Genomic DNA, 20,789 nt, shown 5'->3' with positions numbered 1-20,789 from the left:
GGTTATCGATCTTCTGGAATGATCTGCTCCTGGGGGGAAATCCAGAACTGTGGGAATTAACTCTGTGGCAATTCACTGCAGCCCCAGGTTGGCAACAAATCCTATAACTGGAATTTCAAAAAGGAAAGCAAAACAGCAGTAGGCCTGAGAGCAGTCCAGGGAATTTCCCACTCCTCTGCAGCTTTCCATTAGAAAATAATCAGCATGTTGTTGGGCTCCCTGCTGCAATTCTCCTCTGCCTCTCCTTCTGTCCCCTCCCCAGCTTGGGAGTTCTCTCTCTCTCTCTTCTAAAATAAAAGTTAAAAAAAAAAAATTAGCCCATCAATCGCTAAAAGGCTGTCTGAGCCTCACCTGACTCACAGGCCAGGCTGTGGGAAACAGGCTTGGAGACAGAAAGCCTGCGTGGGGAGCAGGTCAGGCAGGATACTGCTGACCTGGGGAGAAAAGAAATTACAGCCTTGTTTGGGGTGCTGCGGGTTACAGAACTCACTGTGCCCAGTTTCCACCCGGCCAGGGCCTTGGACGGAGGGCTGGCGATGCAAAGGGGCAGAGGCTGCTAGGAAAGCTGGGAGACTGCAGGCAGAAAGGTGGGGGTGGGGTGGGGTGGGGTGGGCAGAAGGCAAGGGAGGCAGGTCTCTGGGAATAAGGCTGGGTCACTGACCCAGGAGTCACCAGACCATCACCCCAGTGGGTGGCACATGCCTCCTGAAGACCTGGCCTGAGTTTTCAAAACTCTCCAAGGTTTCTCAATCTTCCTCTGGCAGCCCACAGAGCTCCTCCCCTGCGAGTCCCAGCCACAGTAGTTCCTCTTCCTCCACACGGGTCAGTTCCCATAAATGAGACGTTTTGGAGCTCGTGGGAGTGGAGTGGGACAGATATAAAAAGGAAGTGCGAGGTGTGGGGAAGACGCCCTATCTAAGCAGCTGGACATCAGGAGCTGAGGGCACCGGAATTGGCCACACCGTGCCCCTCTCTGCTGCAGCCAGGATGGTTCTGAGGGCGGCTCAGACAGGTCTCTGGGCTGGTCAAGGCTGTTCTGCTTGTGCGTTTTCAGGCTGAGAGCCAGAGATAGCCCACAGAGCCACTGCACAGAGAGGCTGGCCTCCTACCTGCTGGGGGGGGGGGAGGAGGAGGAGGAGGAGGAAGAAGAGGAGGAGGAGGCACCAGGGCAAATGGTGTTAACCCCTAGATTGCCTGGAAGGGGGGCGGTGAGCAGAAAGGAAGGGCAGGATGTACTCACAGGGGGTCTGACTCTGGATTTCCCTTCAGGCTTTGCGGTCCTGGTGCTGCTCCAGAGCTGTAAGTAACCCCTCTTTCAAGTCACGGGAGACAGGGGTCTGATGAGGGTGATGTGGATGAAGTCTTGGCAGAGGGGAGCCCTTCCCAGTGTCTTCTGTGATTCAAATGGCTCGGGAATATTAGCATTTGTTAAACCAAGGTGATAAGCATATGGATGTTTATTACACTCTTCTTCTGTATTTTTCTGTGTATTGGAAAATTTTCAAAATAAAAACCCTTCAAAGGCTCGGGTCCGATGAAGGCCTGGACTCACGGCCTGGTGAGCACCACCCATGGGCCCGGTAAGCAGCACGGGGGAGTGGCGCCCACGGTTCTTCCTCCATAACCAAGAGGGCAGAAAAGGCCTACTCTGCAGCAGGAGGACTTAGAACGAGGAGAAGAACTTCCTGGCCCATTGCGATTGTGCCCCAGTTTGGGGGACAGGCTGAGGGGGCCTGGGGACCTCCATTCTGGGTGGGTGACAAGTTAGGGACACTCCCGCAGGAAGGCAGAGAAGAAACGGGCCAGAGCGGCCCCGATCAACGACGCTGCAGGATCTGCGAGGCTCCACCCTGAGGGCCAGGGTCTTCTGAACCTACCGTCTTGGGCTGGGTCCCTCCTCTCCTTCAAAGCCACTGCCTCCATGAAGCCTTCTTTACTTGCACCGAGCCCCATTTTACCTTTATTCACCAGCCCCTACCCTCAGTGCACGCAGCGCCGTGTCCTAAGTCTACAGGATATTCATCCACGGCATTTAATCTGTTCAAAGCATTTTCAGAATCAGCCTCATTTTCATCAGAGGCAGAGGGAACCGAACCAGCCCCTTGCATTTAGAATTCTAAGTTTGCTCACATCTCGGCCCCAGCGCCCAATGCCCCATCGGTGCTTGGCGCGGGGCTCAGCCAGAGGCCCCCTGGCTCAGTCCTGGCTCGGGCGCCACCCCGGGCTCCGTCTTCAGGTTCTGCGTACAAACTGGTCTGCTACTACACCAGCTGGTCCCAGTACCGGGAGGGTGATGGGAGCTGCTTCCCAGATGCCATCGACCCCTTCCTCTGCACCCACGTCATCTACAGCTTTGCCAACATCAGCAACGATGAGATCGACACCTGGGAGTGGAATGATGTCACGCTCTATGACACGCTGAACACGCTCAAGGACAGGTCGGGCCACAGGCTGCCAGGAAAGGAGGGAGATGTAGGGCAGGGCTGGCTGGTCCCAGGGCAGGGTGCCTCTGCTTGGGAGGATGGATGAGGGCCCCCGGGGCCTGGGGTGGGGAGTGGGAGGGCCTGGGCTTCCGTGGGAGCAGGTGATGAGGGCACGTGTTGGGCCATATCTGGCGACGACAGAGGCAGGCTCTGGAAGGCGGGCTGAGGGGAGCCCTCTCCCCCACTGGGGGTGCTTCTCCAGGAAGCACGGAAAATACTCATGACTCTATTTTGCCATATCCCGGCTTCCCCACTCAGGGGAACAAAAATGGGCAGTGTACCTCAGAGTGACCGCCGCAAGGTCTATGCCTCTTAGAATCCTGATTCTCAGGGTCGGAAAGGCATCCCACCTAAGCTAGAAGCCTGTGACAGCCTCCCAAACAGGGGCCAGCCAGTGTCGTGACAGCCTCACTCCACGCCGGCCCCCCCGTCTCCCTGCTCCCCACAGGAACCCCAACCTGAAGACCCTTCTGTCTGTGGGTGGATGGAGCTTTGGTTCTCAAAGGTAAGACCCATCCCCCAAAGGCTGATGGAATGGGGGTGAGGAGGCGTAGGTCTCCCCACCCACTCTACGGGGTCACGGGGGCTCCAGACCGGTTAGGCCTAAATGATTGTCAGGCGCCCACCCCATGTATAGCCAAGAAACCAGAGCCCAGAGAGGGAGAGGGCCCCGCAGAGGGTCACACGGAGTGCTGACAGCCTGGGAGGACTCCCTGGGGTGGGTAGGGTTGGAGCAGGGCTTAAAAAGGAGGGGAGACGTGGCCCTACTGGCTGCCACATAAAGAGTGATCGCTACATGTCAGGCAACCCATCCAGCCACGGTCACAGGAAATCCCCGCGGCAGCGCTGTGAAAGAGGGTCAGGATCCCCACTTCACGGAGGAGGAAACTGAGGTGCGGGTTATGACCTTTCCAAAGTGGCTTGGCTCGTATGACAATTTTTTCAAAAATGACACTACAGAAGCTGTCTCTGAGATGCCTGGAGTGGGGTCCCGTGTCAGCCATGCCCTTCTAGAGCTTGTGGGGCCCAGGCCCGCGGCTGCACGTGCCTCAGAAATCCCTCCCGACGGCCAAGGCTCCCAGCACGTCGGTACTGAGCCCTCTACTGGGGTGATTTGGGTCCTAGATTTTCCAAAATAGCCTCCACGACCCAGAGTCGTCGGACTTTCATCAAGTCGGTGCCGCCATTTCTGCGAACCCATGGCTTTGATGGGCTGGACCTGGCCTGGCTCCACCCTGGGCGGAGAGACAAGCCCTACTTCACCACCCTGGTCAAGGTACTGGTGGGGTCGGGGAGAAGGGTGGGGACGTTGGGGACCTGAGCCGGCACCAGGGGGCGGGGGGTGGGGGGGGGTGGGCGGGAGCGGTCTTTAGCTGCTGGCCTCCTGAGGGCAGGCAGAGAGGGCCTGACACCTCCTGGCCACGGGGTCCTGGGATGGGAAAGACGAACTGGCCTGTGCCCCAAGATCTTACACAGCAAGGAAGACGTCTTATTAACACGATGGGAGGTGGGCTGGGGTCCTCTGAGGCAGGAGGCCAGGCACCCACTTAGTGGGGCAGCATCATCATCCACTGTTTGGTCCCAGATGCCCGTTACCCAGCATGCCCCGCACTGGGGACACTTGGCCACATCTGACAGCAGCCCAAGCATCTCCACTACCCCAGGGACAGAGTGATCACCTAAATAAATTGTCCACAACGGGCACCTGGGTGTCTCAGTCGGTTAAGCGTCCGACTTCGGCTCGGGTCATGATCTCACAGTTCATGGGTTCAAGGCCCACATCGGGCTCTGTGCTGACAGCTCGGAGCCCAGAGCCTGCTTCCGATTCTGTGTCTCCCTCTCTCTCTGCCCCGTGCCCTGCTCACACTCTGTCTCTGTCTCTCAAAAAGTGAATAAACATTAACCAAAAAAATTTTTTTAAATAAATTGTCCACAGTACCGATATAATTTTAATTTTAAAGACCACTAAATGTACATTTAAAGACCACTTCAATCTTGTCATCTCACGTACTGGCTTGAACAAAACAGACCGCAAAGCAAATTTCTTCCAACCTGACCTGTGGGCCAACTAGGATCACCGTCTGTCCTCATGGTCCCTCTAGGACAGGGAGCGACTGAGTGTCGATGGGTGTGTGTGGGGTGTGGGGATGTGATTGGTCCAAACAGGTTTTTTTAGGAGAAGGATGGGGGAGCCCAAGGTGAATTGGTTGCTTTATCGTTTCCACCGAAGCCCTGTCAGGTTGGGGAGCCCAGCAGATGGGGAAAGCCAATGACATGCTCAGGGACCTCTGTCTCTCTCACCAGGCTCCCTCTCACACAGCCGGGGCCCCTTTCACTCCCCTGCATCTCTCCCAACCAGGAAATGAAGGCTGAGTTTGCAAGGGAAGCCCAGAGGGGAGCAGGACAGCTCCTGCTCAGTGCAGCCGTGTCTGCAGGGAAGGTTGCCATCGACAACGGCTATGACATCGCCCAGATATCCCCGTGAGTCCCCCGCGCCGCCCCAGCGCTCCTCATAAAGTCAGAAGACTGGATTTCTAGTCCCCGTTCCTCCACACATTTGATGTGTGCTCTTGAGCAAGTCACTTCCCCTCTCTGCGCCTCGGTCTTCCCATCTGTCAAATGGGGGCATAGTAGTCCCTGGGGGGATTGTGCTAACCAGTTGGGAGAGTTTCTATGAAGGTATTTGTGGAAAAGGAAGTAGGAAATGATATGCCAACCGGCCAGCCACCGAGGGACGTTTCCTCCACACCAGGCTTTTCTCCACAGAGTGCTGGTCACTGGAGATGCCGGACTGCGGCAAGAAAACTGTGCCTTTCTGCACCGCCTCCGTGTGCTTGCACACACACGGGCGACCCCCACTCTGTGCATCCCTCCTCCTCCCCCTGCCCCCTGATGCATGTGAGAATGAGCAGCTCACTGCCCAGCGGGGCTGATGTCGCAGTGGAACAAAGACATGGAGCTTAAGAAACCTGGGGATAAAGAACGAAGGTTCTTTACTGTGACTTTTTAGAATCTGTAGAATTTGGGGAGGTGTAGATACAGTGTTTACATTGATCGTTTAGGAGGTAGGAACTAGGCGGTTCTCAACCATTTGCCCCGAACACCTGAGGCTCATATTCACACAACCTACCTGTGGTCCCTCTCACCCACGTGCGTGTAACCCTCCCTCCCCACCCCAGTGCATCCTTTGGTCCAGCTCTGTCCCCACCAGGCTGTCTGTCGATGCCGCTTTAAAAAAAATTTTTTTTTTTAACGTTTTATTTATTTTTGAGACAGAGAGAGACAGAGCGTGAACGGGGGAGGGGCAGAGAGAGAGGGAGACACAGAACCGGAAGCAGGCTCCAGGCTCTGAGCCATCAGCCCAGAGCCCGACGCGGGGCTCAAACTCACGGACCGCGAGATCATGACCTGAGCTGAAGTCGGAGGCTTTAACCGACTGAGCCACCCAGGCGCCCCTCGATGCCGCTTTTAATCTGCTCTCACTAAGATAAACGTGGCAGACGTGGAGGGCAGGAGGCAGGATAGAGCCAGTTCCCAAATGTGTGCCGGGGGCATAACAGAAGAGTTCCATTCTTGCCTTAAATGCACTTGTGGGGCTCTGAGCCCACCCCCCGGGGGCGTGGCACAGGGGAAGTGGTCACGCGGCCTGGACAGTGGATCACAGGTTCCCTGCGGGGCTTTGGGTTACGGCCTGTCTCCTGCCTCCCCTTGTTCACGACGCGCTGGGCTGATGGATGCCTTTCTAATTTCCTGCCTCGCCCTCTGACCTCTCTTCCCCAGACACCTGGACTTCATCAGCGTTATGAGCTATGACTTTCACGGAGCCTGGCGTCAGACCACAGGACATCATAGCCCCCTGTTCCGAGGCCCGGAGGATAAAAGTGCTGACAGATTCAACAATGTCGTGAGTGCCTGGAAGGAGGGTGGCCAGCCAGGAAGGGACCACAGACACCTGTCACCTGCCAGGGCTCACACACCAAGCCTGTGCACCTCAGGAATTCCTGCAAGGGAGGCGTTATGGGGCCCACTCTGCAGATGAGGAAACTAAGGCGCGAAGTCTGTGAGTTCTCCACGGCTCCGGAACGGAGGAGGCAGGAGTCTAATCTAGAACAGCCTTTCACTTGCTGTGTGACCTGAGCCGATCATCTGATTGGCTGCCAAATAGTAATAATCCCTTCCTATACCTAAGACAATTTTTTTGAGAATGAAACTACAGAATGCATTTTTCAATGTTTATGTATTGTGTGTGTGTGTGTGTGTGTGTGTGTGTGTGAGAGAGAGAGAGAGAGAGAGAGAATGAGCAGGGGAGAGGCAGAGAGAGGGAGAGAGAATCCCAAGCAGGCTCCGCGACGTCAGGGCAGTGCTGACCGGGGGCTCCCTCCCGGGAACCGTGAGATCATGAACTGAACCGAAACCAAGAGTCAGGTGCCCAGCAGACCGAGCCACCCAGGCGTCCCTACAAAATGCATTTTAGACTGGTATTATCAGTTCCCGGAAGGAAGGGAATCCCAGATGCAAGGCAGACCTGGAGCTCGGCCCGTCAGGGTGGCACCAACAATTGTATGATCTTTCCTGTCCTGCACGGCCAGTTCCCCTAACTGCTCATGCCCTCCCCTCCTCCCCCCTGCCAGGACTACGCCGTGGGCTACATGTTGAGGCTGGGGGCCCCAGCCAATAAGCTGGTGATGGGCATCCCCGCCTTCGGGAGGAGTTTCACTCTGGCCTCCTCCAAGACGGGTGTGGGAGCCCCAATCTCCGGGCCCGGATTACCAGGCCAGTTCACCAAGGAGGAAGGGATCCTGGCCTACTATGAGGTATGCACGAGGGAGAAGGTAAGATCCCCACACTCCCAGAGGCCCTGGGGAAGGTGAGCTTCCCACCTCACCCCCCCATTCGCTCCTTTGGGAATAAAAACACGTTTCAGCGAACACTGCACCCTGAGGAGGAGGAAGGGGGGAGTCAGGCCTCTTGGTACTACGTCTCCTGAAGGCACAGCGGGTCTGCACCGCTAACCTCCCAGATACTCCTCTGGCCACCGAGTCGGAGTTTTCCTCCCAGCCCGGAAGAGAGCGGTGGCTAGAAGCCGGGTTCTTTGTTTTGCCCCAGCCTCTGCCCCTCTGTACAGCCTCGAGCCAGTCCTTAGTGTCAACCCATCATTTCCCACATCCCCGTTTAAGATATACCAGAAGCAAGTTCCACATCTGAATGAAAACATACGATACCTGTCTTTCTCTGACTGACTTACTTCACCCAGCATAACACCCTCCGGTTCCATCCACGTTGCTGCAAATGGCCGGATTTCATTCTTTCTCATCGCCAAGCAGTATCCCATCGTATCTATAAACCACATCTTCTTTATCCATTCATCAGTGGATGGACATTCAGGCTCTTTCCATCATTTGACTATTGTTGAAAGTGCTGCTATAAACATTGGGGTACATGTGCCCTTATGAATCAGCACTTCTGTATCCTTTGGATAAATTCCTAGCAGTGCTATTGCTGGGTCATAGGGTAGATCTATTTTTAATTTTTTGAGGAACCTCCACACTGTTTTCCAGAGCGGCTCCACCAGTTTGCATCCCATGGGGGAAAGGAAGGGGGAAAAAAAGTAGTTACAAACAGAGAGGGAGGGAGGCAAACCATAAGAGACTCAAATACAGAGAACAAACTGAGGGTGGATCGGAGGGGGGAGCAGAGGGGAAAGTGGGTGATGGGCATCGAGGAGGGCAGTTGTTGGGACGAGCACTGGGTGTTGCATGTAAGCGATGAATCACGGGAATCTACTCCCCAAACCGAGAGCACACTGTACTCACTGTGTGGTCGCCAATTTGACAATAAAGTATATTTAAAAAAATACCAGAAGCAAACCAGAGTCCCTTTAATGCCCTCAGGCTACAGCACCCACAGAACCATAGGGCATTTGCATCTGCTTTACATAAATTTGCATGAAGACTGCAATCTGAGCTGGGGAGGGGGCAGTGCTGGGGACAGATGTAGTCAGCAGGATGAAGCAAGAGGCTGAAAGAGATTTGGAGAATGGCATCTCCTCGGTGACCTGTGAAGTCTCACACAGCTCCCCATGCCACCACTGCCCCGTTTTCTGCTCAGATCTGTGACTTCCTCAAGGGAGCCGCGGTCCATAGACTCTCTGTCCAGAAGGTCCCCTATGCCACCAAGGGCAACCAGTGGGTGGGGTACGATGACCAGGAGAGTGTCAAAAACAAGGTAGGTCCTCAAGGCCGTGCCCCGGGATGAAGAGGGAGAGGGAACCCCTTCTCCAAGCGGCCAGAGTCAGGTCACCTGCACTGGGGGGGGGGGGGGGGTTGTGGGGGGGGGGGGGGACGGTCAGGTCTGAGGCACCTGCTGTTTTCTTCCCTGGGGAGGGGCCTAGGCGGCACGTTCCCTTCATACACACTCTAGCCCAGGGAACCCAGCTCCGCCCACTCTGGGTCTTCCTTTCCAGGTTCAGTACCTGAGGAGCAGGCAGCTGGCTGGTGCCATGGTGTGGGCTGTGGATCTGGATGACTTCCGGGGGTCCTTCTGTGGCCGGGGTCTGCCCTTCCCTCTCACCACTGCCATCAAGGATGCGCTCGCTGCGGCTTAGCCCTTGTCCTGCACACGGTGGGGCAGGGCTGCCCCTCCCCTTGGCTCCAGCCAGCCGGGAGCCGGATCGCCCACCCTTCTGAGTCCCCGACTAAGCCTCAGTCTCCCTCCCTTGGACCCCACGCAGAGAGCCACAGTGAAGCCATCTGAGCTCAGCTCTAGTGGACAAGCAGGTAGAGGCAGGGCCACAGGCAGGTAAGGCATGGGGGCCAGCACAGTGTAAGCCACGGGGACAGCACACACCTGCTGCTTTATGAAAATGCTCAATGACCCCAGCCCCACACACGGGGACTTCTTCAACTCCCTTACCCCCAAGCCTCCTTGCCAAAGGACCCCATTTTGGCCAACTCTACCACTGAGGAGCCAAACGTCACTCTCAAAGGAGCGGCCACAGTAATTACACCCTCAGCGAAGCCCAACTTGAAACCTGCACCCAGGAATGTTATGTCTCCCCTCCTACTTCCCTTTCCTAATTGCACAGCGGCTGCTCAATAAATCACCAGAGTTTAATGGTGTGTTGGTACAGCTTCAGTCTCTCTTTGTGGCCCGGTGGGACCCTCCCTGGGCTCCCCTCCCCTATCTCTTCTGGCTGGATTCGTTTCTTTCAGGCTTGGGGGCCCTGAGCTTGTAGGAGGTGAGGCTACCCTGGCCTCCACTGGGCTTCAGAGGCTCCCCAAAGAAGGCCAGCCTCTGCAGATCTATCTGCTGTGGACTTAACCCAAGAGGGCTGATGGCCGTTCAAATATTGTCTTCCCCTCTTAGGACACACTCGGCCCTCAACCCAAGCAGAGACCAAGGTTCCTCTGCTCAGGCTGACCAGGGACAGCAGGTGGCAGGCAGATGGGATAGGAATATAGATGAGATGTGATGGCCTCAGAAGACAAGCCAGTCTTCCAGGCTTTATGAGGTAGAAATGCCCTCATCAGCACTCCCAGGGCCCCAGGCATGCCTTCTACCCAAGAGTCCAGATGTACACTCCAAAGTCAAAGAGAATTATGTGTGGATTCCCTCCTGTTTGGAGGGAATTATTTGTGACTTGGCCTAGTGGTTTGTGACACGGGTTAGAGGTATAGGGAAGGAAGTACCTACTGGCCACCTTCAAATCTGAACGAGCTGGAGCTGGGCCAATGCAACTGATCCCAAGGTCACAGCCCTGCTAAAGGCAAAGAAAATGAGAACTTGGCCGGAGTTAATGGGGGGAGGGGGTTACCTGGCATTTCATCGCTGGAGAGGGGGGCCAGGCACCCTCAATCCCTGCCCCTCGCCCACCCCCTCACACAAGGGTCTTTGAAAACCCTCCAGGGCAGCCAACCCCCCTCCTCCTTCCTAGAGCCACCATTCCCCCAGTCCGGGACAGGCTCCGAAGGGCTGACTCAGGGGCCTGCAGAGTTAGTCACATTCACTTATAGCTGCAGGGTCAGAGGCCAGGGATGGGGATCGGGTCTCCAGGGCCCGCCCCCTGCCTGGCAGGACACTGAGTCACCTGGTAGAGGACACAGGCACCCGGGCAGGGCTGGACCCCGAGGCTCTCCAGACCCTCCGCTGCCACTCCCCAAAGAAGACAGCCAGCCGTGAAAGGCGGCCCCACTCCTGTGTGGCCAGCCCCGGCTAGGGGGAGAGCACGCATATGGCTGAGGGCCCTAAATAAATGACACGTGTATTCATTTTTAAATTATGGGATATATCGTACATGCTAAAGAGTGCATAAGGGGCGCCTGGGTGGCTCGGTCGGTTAAGCGTCTGACTTCGGCTCAGGTCATGATCTCACAGTCTCTGAGTTCAAGCCCCGCGTCGGGCTCTGTGCTGGCAGCTCGGAGCCTGGAGCCCGCTTCGGATTCTGTGCCTCCCTCTCTCTCTGCCCCTCCCCCGCTCACGCTCTGCCTCTCTCTCTCTCTCTCAAAAATAAATAAACATTAAACAAAATATTTTTAAAGGGTGCATAAAATGTATTTGTTTAATGTAAAGAATTAGTAACTAGTGAAAACCTGCGTACCCACCACCCAGGACAGGAAGTAAGACCTCAGTAGTGCTCCTGAAACTCCACCATCACATACCTCCCCGGCCCTCTGCCTCGAGGCAGCCCCTGTTCTGACTGCCCCTGTTTTCCTCTGCGGCCTCACCACCTACGGAAGCCCCTCGAGAAAGAGAGCCTGGCGTTTCCTGCCTTTGAACTGAACGCGGGCGGGATCTCCCCGTTCCGCGAGCCTTCCTCCTTTCGTTCCCCATTATGTCTGTGAGATCGTCCACGCAGCTGAAGTTTGTTCATTTCCTTCCGTATTTTGGATTGATTACAGGCGCACCCCTGAGCCCCGTGATGCTGTGTGATGATGTCATAGCGATGCATTCCGCTATTGAGGGACAGCCGTTTTCACCAGGCGCGGGCTATTACAAATAAGATTGCTGTGAATGTTTTCGTGCGTGTCTCTGGGGGTACGTGCGTGAAGGTGTCACTACAGGGGTGTCACTACAGGTCACAGATAAGCCCATTGTCTACTTTTACTAGATACTGTCTCGCTTTTTCCGAAGGGATTTCTTCGATCTCCGCTCCCACGAGCCATGACGGTTCCTGTTGCTTCCCTTCTCCCAGGCACGTGGTATTTTCAGGCTTATTAAATGATTACCAATCTTAATGTTTTATTGGATGGACGAATCAATGACTAGACATTTGGTTGCAGCTGCCTCATCGCCCCCACTGCAAATGCCCGTGCCCATGCCCTGCTGCCAAGAGTCTAGAAGTTTCAGAGTGCTGTCCTCCTCCAGGGTCTCTTCCAGCTCTGCCTCGTGACTTTGTCTCGTTCCCAAGGGCTAGGGGACTGTCACAGGGCTCTCTGTACTACATGGGGAAACTGAGGCCCCGAGCAGAGATCGCGGAGACGGTGTCCTCTCCAGCCTCTCCAGCAGAAGCAGTGGCCAGAAGCCTTCGACCCCCTTCCCAGGGTCCCATTTCTGGAAGACTTTCCTCCAACTAGCCCCACCTTGGGCATCTCAGTTCCTTCCCTCTCTAGAACCCTCAGCCTCACACAGCACAAGTGAGAAGGCCCAGGCAACGTGAGGCCAAGGGGAGTGTGGAATACCAGGGCAAAGCTGGCAGGGCTCCCCAGGGAGTGCTGTTTCAGGCTGTCTGGGTCCCAGCACCCAGGTTGAGAAGCCCTGGGTACAAGTGGCTCCACAGAGGCCAAACACAATGCCCGATCTGGGTTCCTTCTCCAGATGGGAGCTCTTGTTCCCACTGCCCTGACCCCTGGCACAACCTCCAGAGGCAACGTCCCATCTCACCCATCTGTGCCCTCCTGCCACCCGGGCACCAGCACCCTGGCCGCCGAGGTCCGATCAGAGCGATGGACGAGGTAGTGCGCGCCTCAAGGGACCCTGCAGTTCCTCCCCCAGAGCTATTCCTGGCCTAGGCGTCTCCCCACCCCACCAGTCCTCCCACCTGACCTGACCCCACAGCTGGGAATCATCATTGGCCGGGGGTGGGGCAGCCCCTGACTATATAAGCCTGGGCCTAGGTGTCCCAGGCATCCTGGAGGTCTAGACCTACCCCTGCTGACCCCTGCACACTCCAGCCTGACCCCTCAGCCGGCGCAGCAATGACAGAAAAAGCCACCTCGGAGGCCCCCGCCTGTGGTCCGGAGGAAACCGCCTCTGAGTCTGCCAAGGCACCCAGCGCAGAGCCTTCTGGAGAAATGGCAGCATCGGAGCCTGCTGGGGAAGAGCAGGCTCCCGCACCATAGGAGCCTGCCCCTCAGGCACCGGCCCCCACACCCCCGCAGCCACTAAACCTGCACCTCCAGATGAAGGTGACAAGAGAGGGGGCAGGTGGAGGAGGGAAGCGGGGAGGGAATGGCAGGGAATGGAGGGGAGCGGGGAGAGCTCTCCACCACAGGCCTCTTCATCTCTCCCTACTTCTCTCCCAGACATCCCCGGTGCCCCGCTGCTGCTGGCCGTGGAGGATGTGAGCGACAGCTCAGTGACCGTGAGCTGGGAGCCCCCAGAGAGGCTAGGGCGGCTGGGGCTCCAGGGCTATGTGCTAGAGCTCTGCCGAGAGGGAGGTGAGCTCTGGGCTAAGCCCTGCGTACACCCAGGGGTGGTGGGCTGGGGGGTAGGAGGGACAAGCCCCCAGACCCTGCATCTGGGCCAGTCTGGGGTGGGGGGGGGGGGCTAGATACAGAAGGATGAAGTGCAAGTGGTCCCCTCAACCCACTCACCTACCACTTCGTGCTCACTCCATGTACCTCTGAGGCAGGGGGGTTGTCCAAATGACCTCGGGAGACCCCCTGTCGTCCAGCTCCAGAGAGCCTCTGAGCAAGTATCAGATAGAAGGGTAGGGGTCCCTTGGTTGCTGCTCTGCTGAGAAGGGAAGGAGATGCTGAGTCACAGAGGGCCCTGCTGGGGGAGGGCAAGCAGGAGGTGGGGACCAGAGAAGCTGGGAGTAGGGGACAGTTGAGAGCAGGAGACCGTGAGGAGAAACGGGGACCAGGGCAATGGCCCAATTCCTGCTGCCTCTGTGCCGTTCACCTCCACGGTGGCCAAGTTCAGCCTGGCTTCTGCCTTTGCCCCTACATTGCTGCATGACGTGGCAAGTGTGTCCAACCCTCTCTGGGCTTTTCTGGCCACCATTCCAGGGCTCGAACACCAGGGGTGTTTGATGCCATTTGACAAGTCAGGGAAGGGGAGCAAGGAAGAAATGAGGCTCAGAGAGGGAGGTCAGCTTCCCCAGATCACCAGGGAAAAGGAAAGCCCCTCTGAGAAGGATGACCATGGCCATAAAGCAGGGGCCTTGCCTGCTCCCCATTTTCCACAGCCTCTGAGGGGGTGCCCATGAATGCCCGGCCCATGATGGTGACCCAGCCGACCGACCGTGCAGAACCTGGCTCTGGGAGACCAATTCTTCCTGCGTGTGGCTGCAGTGAGCTCTGCGGGGGCCGGCCCACCAGCTGTGCTAGAGCAGCCTGTCCACATCCAGAAGATGATCGGTAAGGCCCACCCTTTCATCTCCTGCTCCCCGAGCCCTTCCCAGACACCTCATCCAATGGGTAGGAAAACTGAGGCCATCAGGCCAAGGAAACAGGACCGTCCTCTCCCCCCCCCATCCCACCCTCACGAGCACAAGCCACGTGCTATCACCAGCTTGCCTTATGAAAGTTCCAGGTTCCTCAGCAGCAAGCCTCTGGAGGTCAAAGACCCTATTTCCCCGAGTGGCCCAGCCCCCAAGCGTTGGGGGGGAAGGGCTCCCTGACCCCCCCGAACTGAAAGCTCAAGTTCCCCAAGTCACCTGCCTCAGGGTCCCAATGCTAGGAGCCATCCTGTTCTTCCTCCTATCCAATCTGAGCCCCTCCAGCGGCCACGCAAGCTCATTTTCTGCCCATTTTCTGTTCTTGTCCTATGGCCTGGGTTCCAGATCTTCCCAAAGGTTTTGTAACCGAGAGAAGTCTTCGCTTGCCTCTTATCCTACCGTGTCCTGAAGTGGGAGGAAGTGGGAGGAAGACAAGAGCCTGCAGAAGGCCTGGGAAGTTTTCTCCATCCCCAGAGGGCAGCGGTGTACTGGGGACCTAGGAGGCCAGCTGCTGTCCCCTTGCTAAGATTTCTATTTGCAGGGTGCATTAGCCTCAAGCCTACCCTTGCTCCCCTCCCAGAGCTGCTCAGGTTTCAGTCTGTTAATGGCAGTGAGTCATTTGGTCTGATCCGAGGTCTCTGGGGACAGCCCAGGGCCCAGGGTGAAGAGAGACACAGGCCAGCAGGTGGCCTTCCTTCTTGTTCCCCCACACCCACAGGGGGACAGTGTTCCCCCACAGTTCTGGACAAGCCCTCCAAAAAGGAGTGAGCTTCATAGCCACAGGAGGGGTCAAGTTTGGATTCAAGGAAATACTTCTCGACTTCAAGGCCCAAGAGATGTGGGGCCACGGGGCTAGTGCGATCAGAATCCTAGACTGTCATGGCAGGTCCATCTAAGCCAAGCAGGTCCCAAGGAGCCCAGAGACTCCCTCGAGGTCACCCAGCCCAATAGCGGCAATCCCAGAGCCTGACTCCCACACAAGACCGTTCACGTGCCACCAAGCATCAGGGAGTCTTCTCTGGGACCTTCCCATCCTCTGAGTGTGAGACATGGCCCTGCCCTAGCAGCCACAGTCTGGACACGTTGACTCTAGCCTGGAGGTGCCAGGAAGCCCTCCTGGCTGGGAGGGTCCTGGACCTGCCCCATGGAGCTCAGACTCAGAGGGTGCAGGGTCCTGGGCCCTCTGCTCCAAGGCACAGACGGCACTGAAGGAGCCAGCCACACTCAGCACCCACGACTCCATTAACATTCCTCTGGCAGGCGAGGAGGGGATTTCCTGGAGAGAAGAGGGAGGGGAGGCTGTGAACAAAGAGGGACCAGCCAGGCCCTCCTCCTGGGCAGGGCAGGGTGGGGACCTTGTCCAGAATCCTCAGCTGCTCAGCTGTCCCTTCTTAGCCACCTGGAGCTGCCAAGCATTCCTGGCCCCCTGCAGCTGCCCCTGGAGCATTCTGCTCCTTAGGCTCCCAGAGCCAAGTGCCTGCACAGCTAATCCACGGAGACACAGTGTTCCTTCCCACCATCTCCTCCCCCTCCAGCCTGTGTGCCACCCACCAACTGCTGCCACCTGTTTCCTGCTGAGGGGCCCCGGCCACCACCACTGCTGCCCCGCCCAGGGGGTACAACGGCAGGGGCCGCTGCAGGCTCCCTTGGAATGCCCAGTGGCTTTAGCGGTTGCACCTGATTAGGTGATGGTCAGGAAGGTGGCTCCCTGTCCTGGCATGGGACTGAAATAAGATTTCAGGAAGGACTTCCCAATTGTAAGACTGAAAGGCAGTGAGAGGGGTGACGGAGAAAGAAGGGGGTATGTCTGCTCCGGCCTCATTTAAGAAGGGAAAGCTCCTAATCCTCCCATGTGGCCTCGAAACAGAGAAGTGAGCAAATCGATTTCAGAGGGGCTTCTCTGGAGGCCCATGGCTGGTGTGGAATGGAAGGAAGGTGCTGGATTCGGAGGAAGATGGCATTGACGCCTTTCCTGGGAATGAAGGCCAACAGGTGCCACACCTGATTCCCCACTAGGGGGAGCCAAGGAGCCCGCCAGGACCCATCTGGAGCCCAGGAATGCCTGGGCTGCAGGGCAAATCCCAGCCTGACAAGGTCAGGGCACCAAGGGAGTGCCCGGGATGCCTACTGTTTCACACCATGGAGGCCCTGCCCTCCTGGAACCTCCTGGTTCTCAATTCCCCAAGCACCTTAGGGAATATGGGCCCATGGATCTCCAGCAGTGAGCTTTGCCTTGCCCGCCAAGGAGGCAGCCCCAGAACACCCCTCGGAGCCCTCCTGCCCAGCCAGTGACCCTCACCAGCTGTCTCCTACCCCCGCCACAGTAGCCTCCAACCAGCAACCCTATTGCTGGGCTAAGCCTAAACTCTCACTTTGACGCAGAGGCCCCCAAGATCCGCGTCCCCTGCCATCGTCGTCAGACCTGCATCCGCCAGGTGGGAGAGACCGTCAGTCTGCAAATCCCCTTCCAGGTAGGTGTGGCTCCTGCCCAGGATAACGACCTGGATGGAAATCAGGGCCCCCATCTGAGATGTGTCAGAGAAGCCCAGGGGATGTCAGGATCCCCATGAAGGTTGGCCTAAGACCCACCACGATAGCTTCACCCTCCCTCTGTCGTACACGGGACTCTTGCGACTCTCCAGCCTGTGGACAGGGCGGGTGGTCCCAGGGCTGGCTGGACACCTGGAGAACGAGGCTGTGAGCAGCACGTGTGTCTCCAACTTCTGGTGCCGTTCCTGGGAAGGGCTGATGAAGCCGGTTCCCCTGGGCACGGCTCCAGGGATCCCTGGACTTGAGTGGGTATGGGGGTGCTGGAGCCTCCTGCACCCGCCCCGAAAGCTCCTCCCTTCCGGGGGAGTCCCAAGCCTCAGGCCTCTTGGACCCACAGTGGCCACGCCCTGGACAGCCAGCGAGTGCACGTGTGCACTGGGGACCAGGACTCCGTCCTCGGCCCAGAGCTCCGACTCAGGCCGCTACGAGCTCACTGTGCATCTCGAAGATTCGGAGGCCAGGGCAGCCATCGACATCCTGGTGGTTGGTACGGGGTCAGGGGAGGCAGGGTTGACTTGCTGGGGGTCCAGATACCCCACCTCCTACCCCAGAGCTGACAGCTGAAGGGATCAGACCAGAGACTGTGACAGGAGCCAGATCCTGGCTGGAGGGGGGGGGTTGTGGCAAGCCCAGCCTTCCCCCCTCACTCCCTCTTCACACTCTGGTCCCGCAGAGAAACCTGGGCCCCCCAGCAGTGTCTGGCTCCTGGACGTCTGGGGCTACGACGTTGCCCTTGAATGGACACCACCCCAGGACCCAGGCAACACAGAGCTCCTGGGCTACGTGGTGCAGAAGGCAGACAAAATGACAGGGGTGAGGCCTGTTGGAGCCGAGTGGGGTGGGGGAAGTGGCCAAGGTGGCCAGGAAGGCCCAGCCCTCCAAGAGTCCAGGGACCAAGTCCTAGTCTAACTGCCGCCAACCTGACTCCTCGTGTGGCTTTTAGCAAGATCCCTGTCCTCCTTGGGCCTCAGTTTCCTCCTGAAGACTGCAAGGAGTATGTGTGTGTGTGTGTGTGTGTGTGACTCTCTGAGGCCCTGCAAGGTCTAGAGCAGTGCTTCTGGAAATGTAATTACGCCTATGAATCACCTGGGAATCTCGCTAAAATGCAGATTTTAACTCAGTGGCTCTGGGGTGGGGACTGAGATCCTGCACTTCCAAGGAGTTCCCAGGTGACTGTGAGTTTGCAGGTCCTCAGGCCACCCCTGGAGTGGTAAAAATCCAGAATTCTGAGGACCCCAGAGAGATCATCTGAGTGACCCAGGGACCCCTTCTCCCAAAGCTGGATGGTTCAGCCCCCAGGGAAAGGGCATGGAATGAGCCCCTCGGAGGAAGGGACCGCAGGGTGAGCCAGGTGGGCAAGGGCAGGGGTCAGAGGGGAGGACGACAGGGCTGGGGTTCCCGCAGCAATGGTTCACGGTGCTGGAGCGCTACCACCCGACCACCTGCACCGTCTCTGACCTCATCGTGGGAAACGCCTACTCCTTTCGGGTCTTCTCGGAGAACCTGTGTGGACTCAGCACCTTGGCCGCCGTCACCAAGGAGCCAGCCCGGATCCGGAAGGCAGGTGGGTCTGGGCCTGGGAGCAGACACCAAGCCAGGACTGACTACCGGGCTCGGCCTTTCCTGGCGTGTCAGCGTCCCTCCCTGCGGGCTTCTGGTGGGGGCCCCGAGCCGGGACGTTGGCTTCCCTCTCCTCACCCCTGCCACAGCTCCGCACACACTCACGCATTCCCACGAGCGGCTGTAAAGAAATGCATGCAGTTGATTGATTTTAACAAACACATCGGAACAGACGAGACGCGCCCCTGGGGAGGCTGTGCACTTATTCTGCCGTTGCTGGTGGCTGCCGGCATCGTAGCAGTCACTGGGGCTAATGTGCAGTGTCCCAAGAGAACTGCTCTGAAGGGCAGTGCGCGTGGGCGGGTATTGTCCAGTGAGTTTGCTAAAACACAAGCCTCGCAACCCTGATACAACACCACAGAGACGGATAAGAAAGAGGGGGGTATTTACTGTCTCCACACAGGCACCCGGCCTGCTTGAGTCAAATGTGAGATGCCAAGCCCTTTCTCCCTGTCACCCTGTGACCTCCAGCTCCCCCCACCCCCATGCAGAGTCTGTGTGGGCTTGGGAAGGCACACTCTTTTCCACTCCGGCCCGAGCTACACAGAATTAGGAAGAAATTTTTGTTTAAAAAAGGAAAGCCAGTCAGGTCTCCCAAGACCAACAGAAATGAAATATGGTATCTCTGGGTTGTAGGTCCCCAGCCTCAGCCAAGAGCTTCTCCTCTATCCAGTCTTCCTGCCCATTCCCCTCTCGGTCCCCTCGCTGACCCGCCCAGCCATGGTCCCAGCTTTCCTCTGCCGCTTTGAGACATTCGGTCTCTACGTTCCCACACGTTGGCCACCCCTGGCTTCCAAGATCACAGGAGCCTGGGATCCTGCCACAGAGCTCCTTCATCCCACGGCAGCCATGAAATGGCTTGTCGCCTGCCCTTGTGATGCTAAGATCCTTCTTCAGACCAGCAGCTCTCTGATCAGAGAGCCATGGTCCTCGTGTAATTTTCTACCCTTTAAACCCCAGACTCACCAAGTGATATCAGGCAAGACACGCATCCATGAAGGCCTCAGTTTCCCATCTGTCAAATGGGGATAACACACTCACGCTTGCAGGGGGACACGATGCAGATTAAATGAGCCACCTAAGTGTAAGCTATCGTGATTATTTTAGGAAAATGGATGGGGTTAGTTCTAAGAGGTCTACTCCTATAACCTCGAATTTGCCCCCCTTTCTCTCCCGAACCCAGATATCGTTGCCAAGCCTAAAGGGTTTGTCGAGCAAGACTTCTCAGAAGCCCCTTCGTTTACCCTGCCCCTGGCTGACCACACCTCCACCCCGGGCTACAGCACTCAGCTCTTCTGCAGGGTCCGAGCACTGCCCAAGGTGAAGCCCTGCTATGTCCTGGTGGGGGTGGGGGCGGGCGGGGCAGTGGCTTGAATCTACGCAGGCAGCTCCTTCAAAGCCCATCCCAGCCCTCCTCTGCTCTCGATGCTCCCCTAGCCCAAGATAATCTGGATGAAAACCAAAATGGACATCCAGGGTGACCCCAAATACCACACCCTCTCTGAGCGAGGTGTCTGCACCCTGGAGATCCGGAAGCCCAGCCCCTTTGATCTCCGGGCTCTACACCTGCAAGGCCATCAGTGTGCTAGGGGAGGCATCTGTGGCCTGCCGGCTGGAGGTCAAAGGTAAGGTTATGAGGAGGGTCCTCCCAAGGACAGGAGAAGAGGAGAAGCCACCGCCTCTCCTGCTGGGCTAGATGAGGCTGGGTGCTGGAAATCAAGGCAAGACAGAGGGTGGTAAAGATGGAGAGGTCTGGCTGTCAGAAGGATTTTCCAAGTGGGAGGTTGGCCCGGTGTAGGGAAAGGAGGTAATAGAGTCTGCCACTCAGACTGATCCATTGACTGGGGTGAAGGGGTGTAGCCCTGAGCCCCTCTTGTCCCGCTGCCCCCAACTCGGGGCCCTGCAGCTGTCCCCCTCCCCCACTCTAACTGCGGCATCTCTTCCGGCCTCAGCCACGCACTGAAGAGCGACAGGAGGCTGTGATGAGAATGGTAAATGTCTGGACCCTCTGTCTCTGGGGTCAGGCAGGGGGTGGGGGTGAGAGGGGAAGGTGGCGGTCAGCTCTGGGTACAAATCTGCAGCGTCAGGCAATGTGCACCCGAGACAGGGGTCTAGCCTTGGCTCTGCGTGCCCTTAGACCAGGGCACTTCCTTGGCAGCAATGTGGGGGCTATGACCTATGCCTCACCTTCCCTCCCCGGGGGGTTCTGAGGCTCTGGACAGGCAGGGAAGTTTCCCAGAGCCGCAGAGACAGAGCTCAGAGCTGGACATGGGGCCCCTGGGGCAGGAGGCCTGGGAAGGAAAGAGAGGGCCTATGTCCCTGTGCCCTGTCTCTCCTCTTCAGAGGGCAGGTGGAGCCCAGCCCTGCCTAACAGCAGGGCTCATGACACGTGTCCTCCACCAGGTGCTGCAGACCTGGGGGGGGTTGGGGCCACCAGGCTCAGCATCAAGCTCCACGGATGCCCCAGACCCCCATTT

The 20,789-nt window shown here is 57.5% G+C and overlaps 2 protein-coding genes and 1 long non-coding RNA gene across 4 annotated transcripts in view; 2 read left to right on the top strand and 1 right to left on the bottom strand.

Moving 5' to 3' along the window:
• The window catches only part of LOC125925428 (uncharacterized), a 37,610-nt gene extending 29,018 nt beyond the window's left edge, over positions 1–8,592 (bottom strand). Inside the window, exon 1 of the long non-coding RNA XR_007458825.1 lies at positions 7,706–8,592. This is a non-coding gene — a long non-coding RNA (uncharacterized LOC125925428). The remainder of the gene's footprint in view (positions 1–7,705) is intronic.
• On the top strand, positions 861–9,550 carry CHI3L1 (chitinase 3 like 1). Of its 2 annotated transcripts, none has more exons than XM_049634402.1 (10): positions 861–1,042; positions 1,270–1,299; positions 2,237–2,438; positions 2,932–2,988; positions 3,609–3,759; positions 4,843–4,964; positions 6,264–6,387; positions 7,115–7,297; positions 8,592–8,708; positions 8,947–9,550. In XM_049634402.1, the coding sequence occupies exons 1-10, from the start codon at positions 988–990 to the stop codon at positions 9,085–9,087; spliced, it is 1,182 nt and encodes a 393-aa protein (XP_049490359.1). In that variant the 5' UTR covers positions 861–987; the 3' UTR covers positions 9,088–9,550. The 2 variants fall into 2 exon arrangements, with proteins under 2 accessions (XP_049490359.1, XP_049490360.1); XM_049634403.1 differs by having other exon boundaries at positions 862–1,012.
• Positions 9,551–12,676: 3,126 nt separating this feature from the next.
• On the top strand, positions 12,677–20,009 carry MYBPH (myosin binding protein H). The gene is given in 13 exon segments (XM_049634404.1): positions 12,677–12,853; positions 12,856–12,886; positions 13,004–13,138; positions 13,891–13,940; positions 13,942–14,062; positions 16,525–16,617; positions 16,981–17,086; positions 17,088–17,179; positions 17,366–17,505; positions 18,097–18,256; positions 19,496–19,632; positions 19,750–19,863; positions 19,865–20,009. Coding segments are annotated over 13 exon segments (1,500 nt in total). The 3' UTR covers position 20,009.
• The last annotated feature ends 780 nt before the right edge of the window (positions 20,010–20,789 follow it).

The sequence above is a fragment of the Panthera uncia genome, chromosome F1 (assembly GCF_023721935.1).
Source record: "Panthera uncia isolate 11264 chromosome F1, Puncia_PCG_1.0, whole genome shotgun sequence".
NCBI classification, from domain to species: Eukaryota; Metazoa; Chordata; class Mammalia; order Carnivora; family Felidae; genus Panthera; species Panthera uncia.
This window is presented reverse-complemented; position numbering and strand designations above follow the sequence as displayed.

Coding starts and splice junctions, on each gene's coding strand:
- CHI3L1 (XM_049634402.1), top strand. CDS start 988: ATGGTTCTGAGGGCGGCTCAGACAGGTCTCTGGGCTGGTCAAGGCTGT. Junction 4,965..6,263: donor GACATCGCCCAGATATCCCC/GTGAGTCCCCCG, acceptor TCTCTTCCCCAG/ACACCTGGACTTCATCAGCG. Junction 7,298..8,591: donor GGATCCTGGCCTACTATGAG/GTATGCACGAGG, acceptor TTTTCTGCTCAG/ATCTGTGACTTCCTCAAGGG.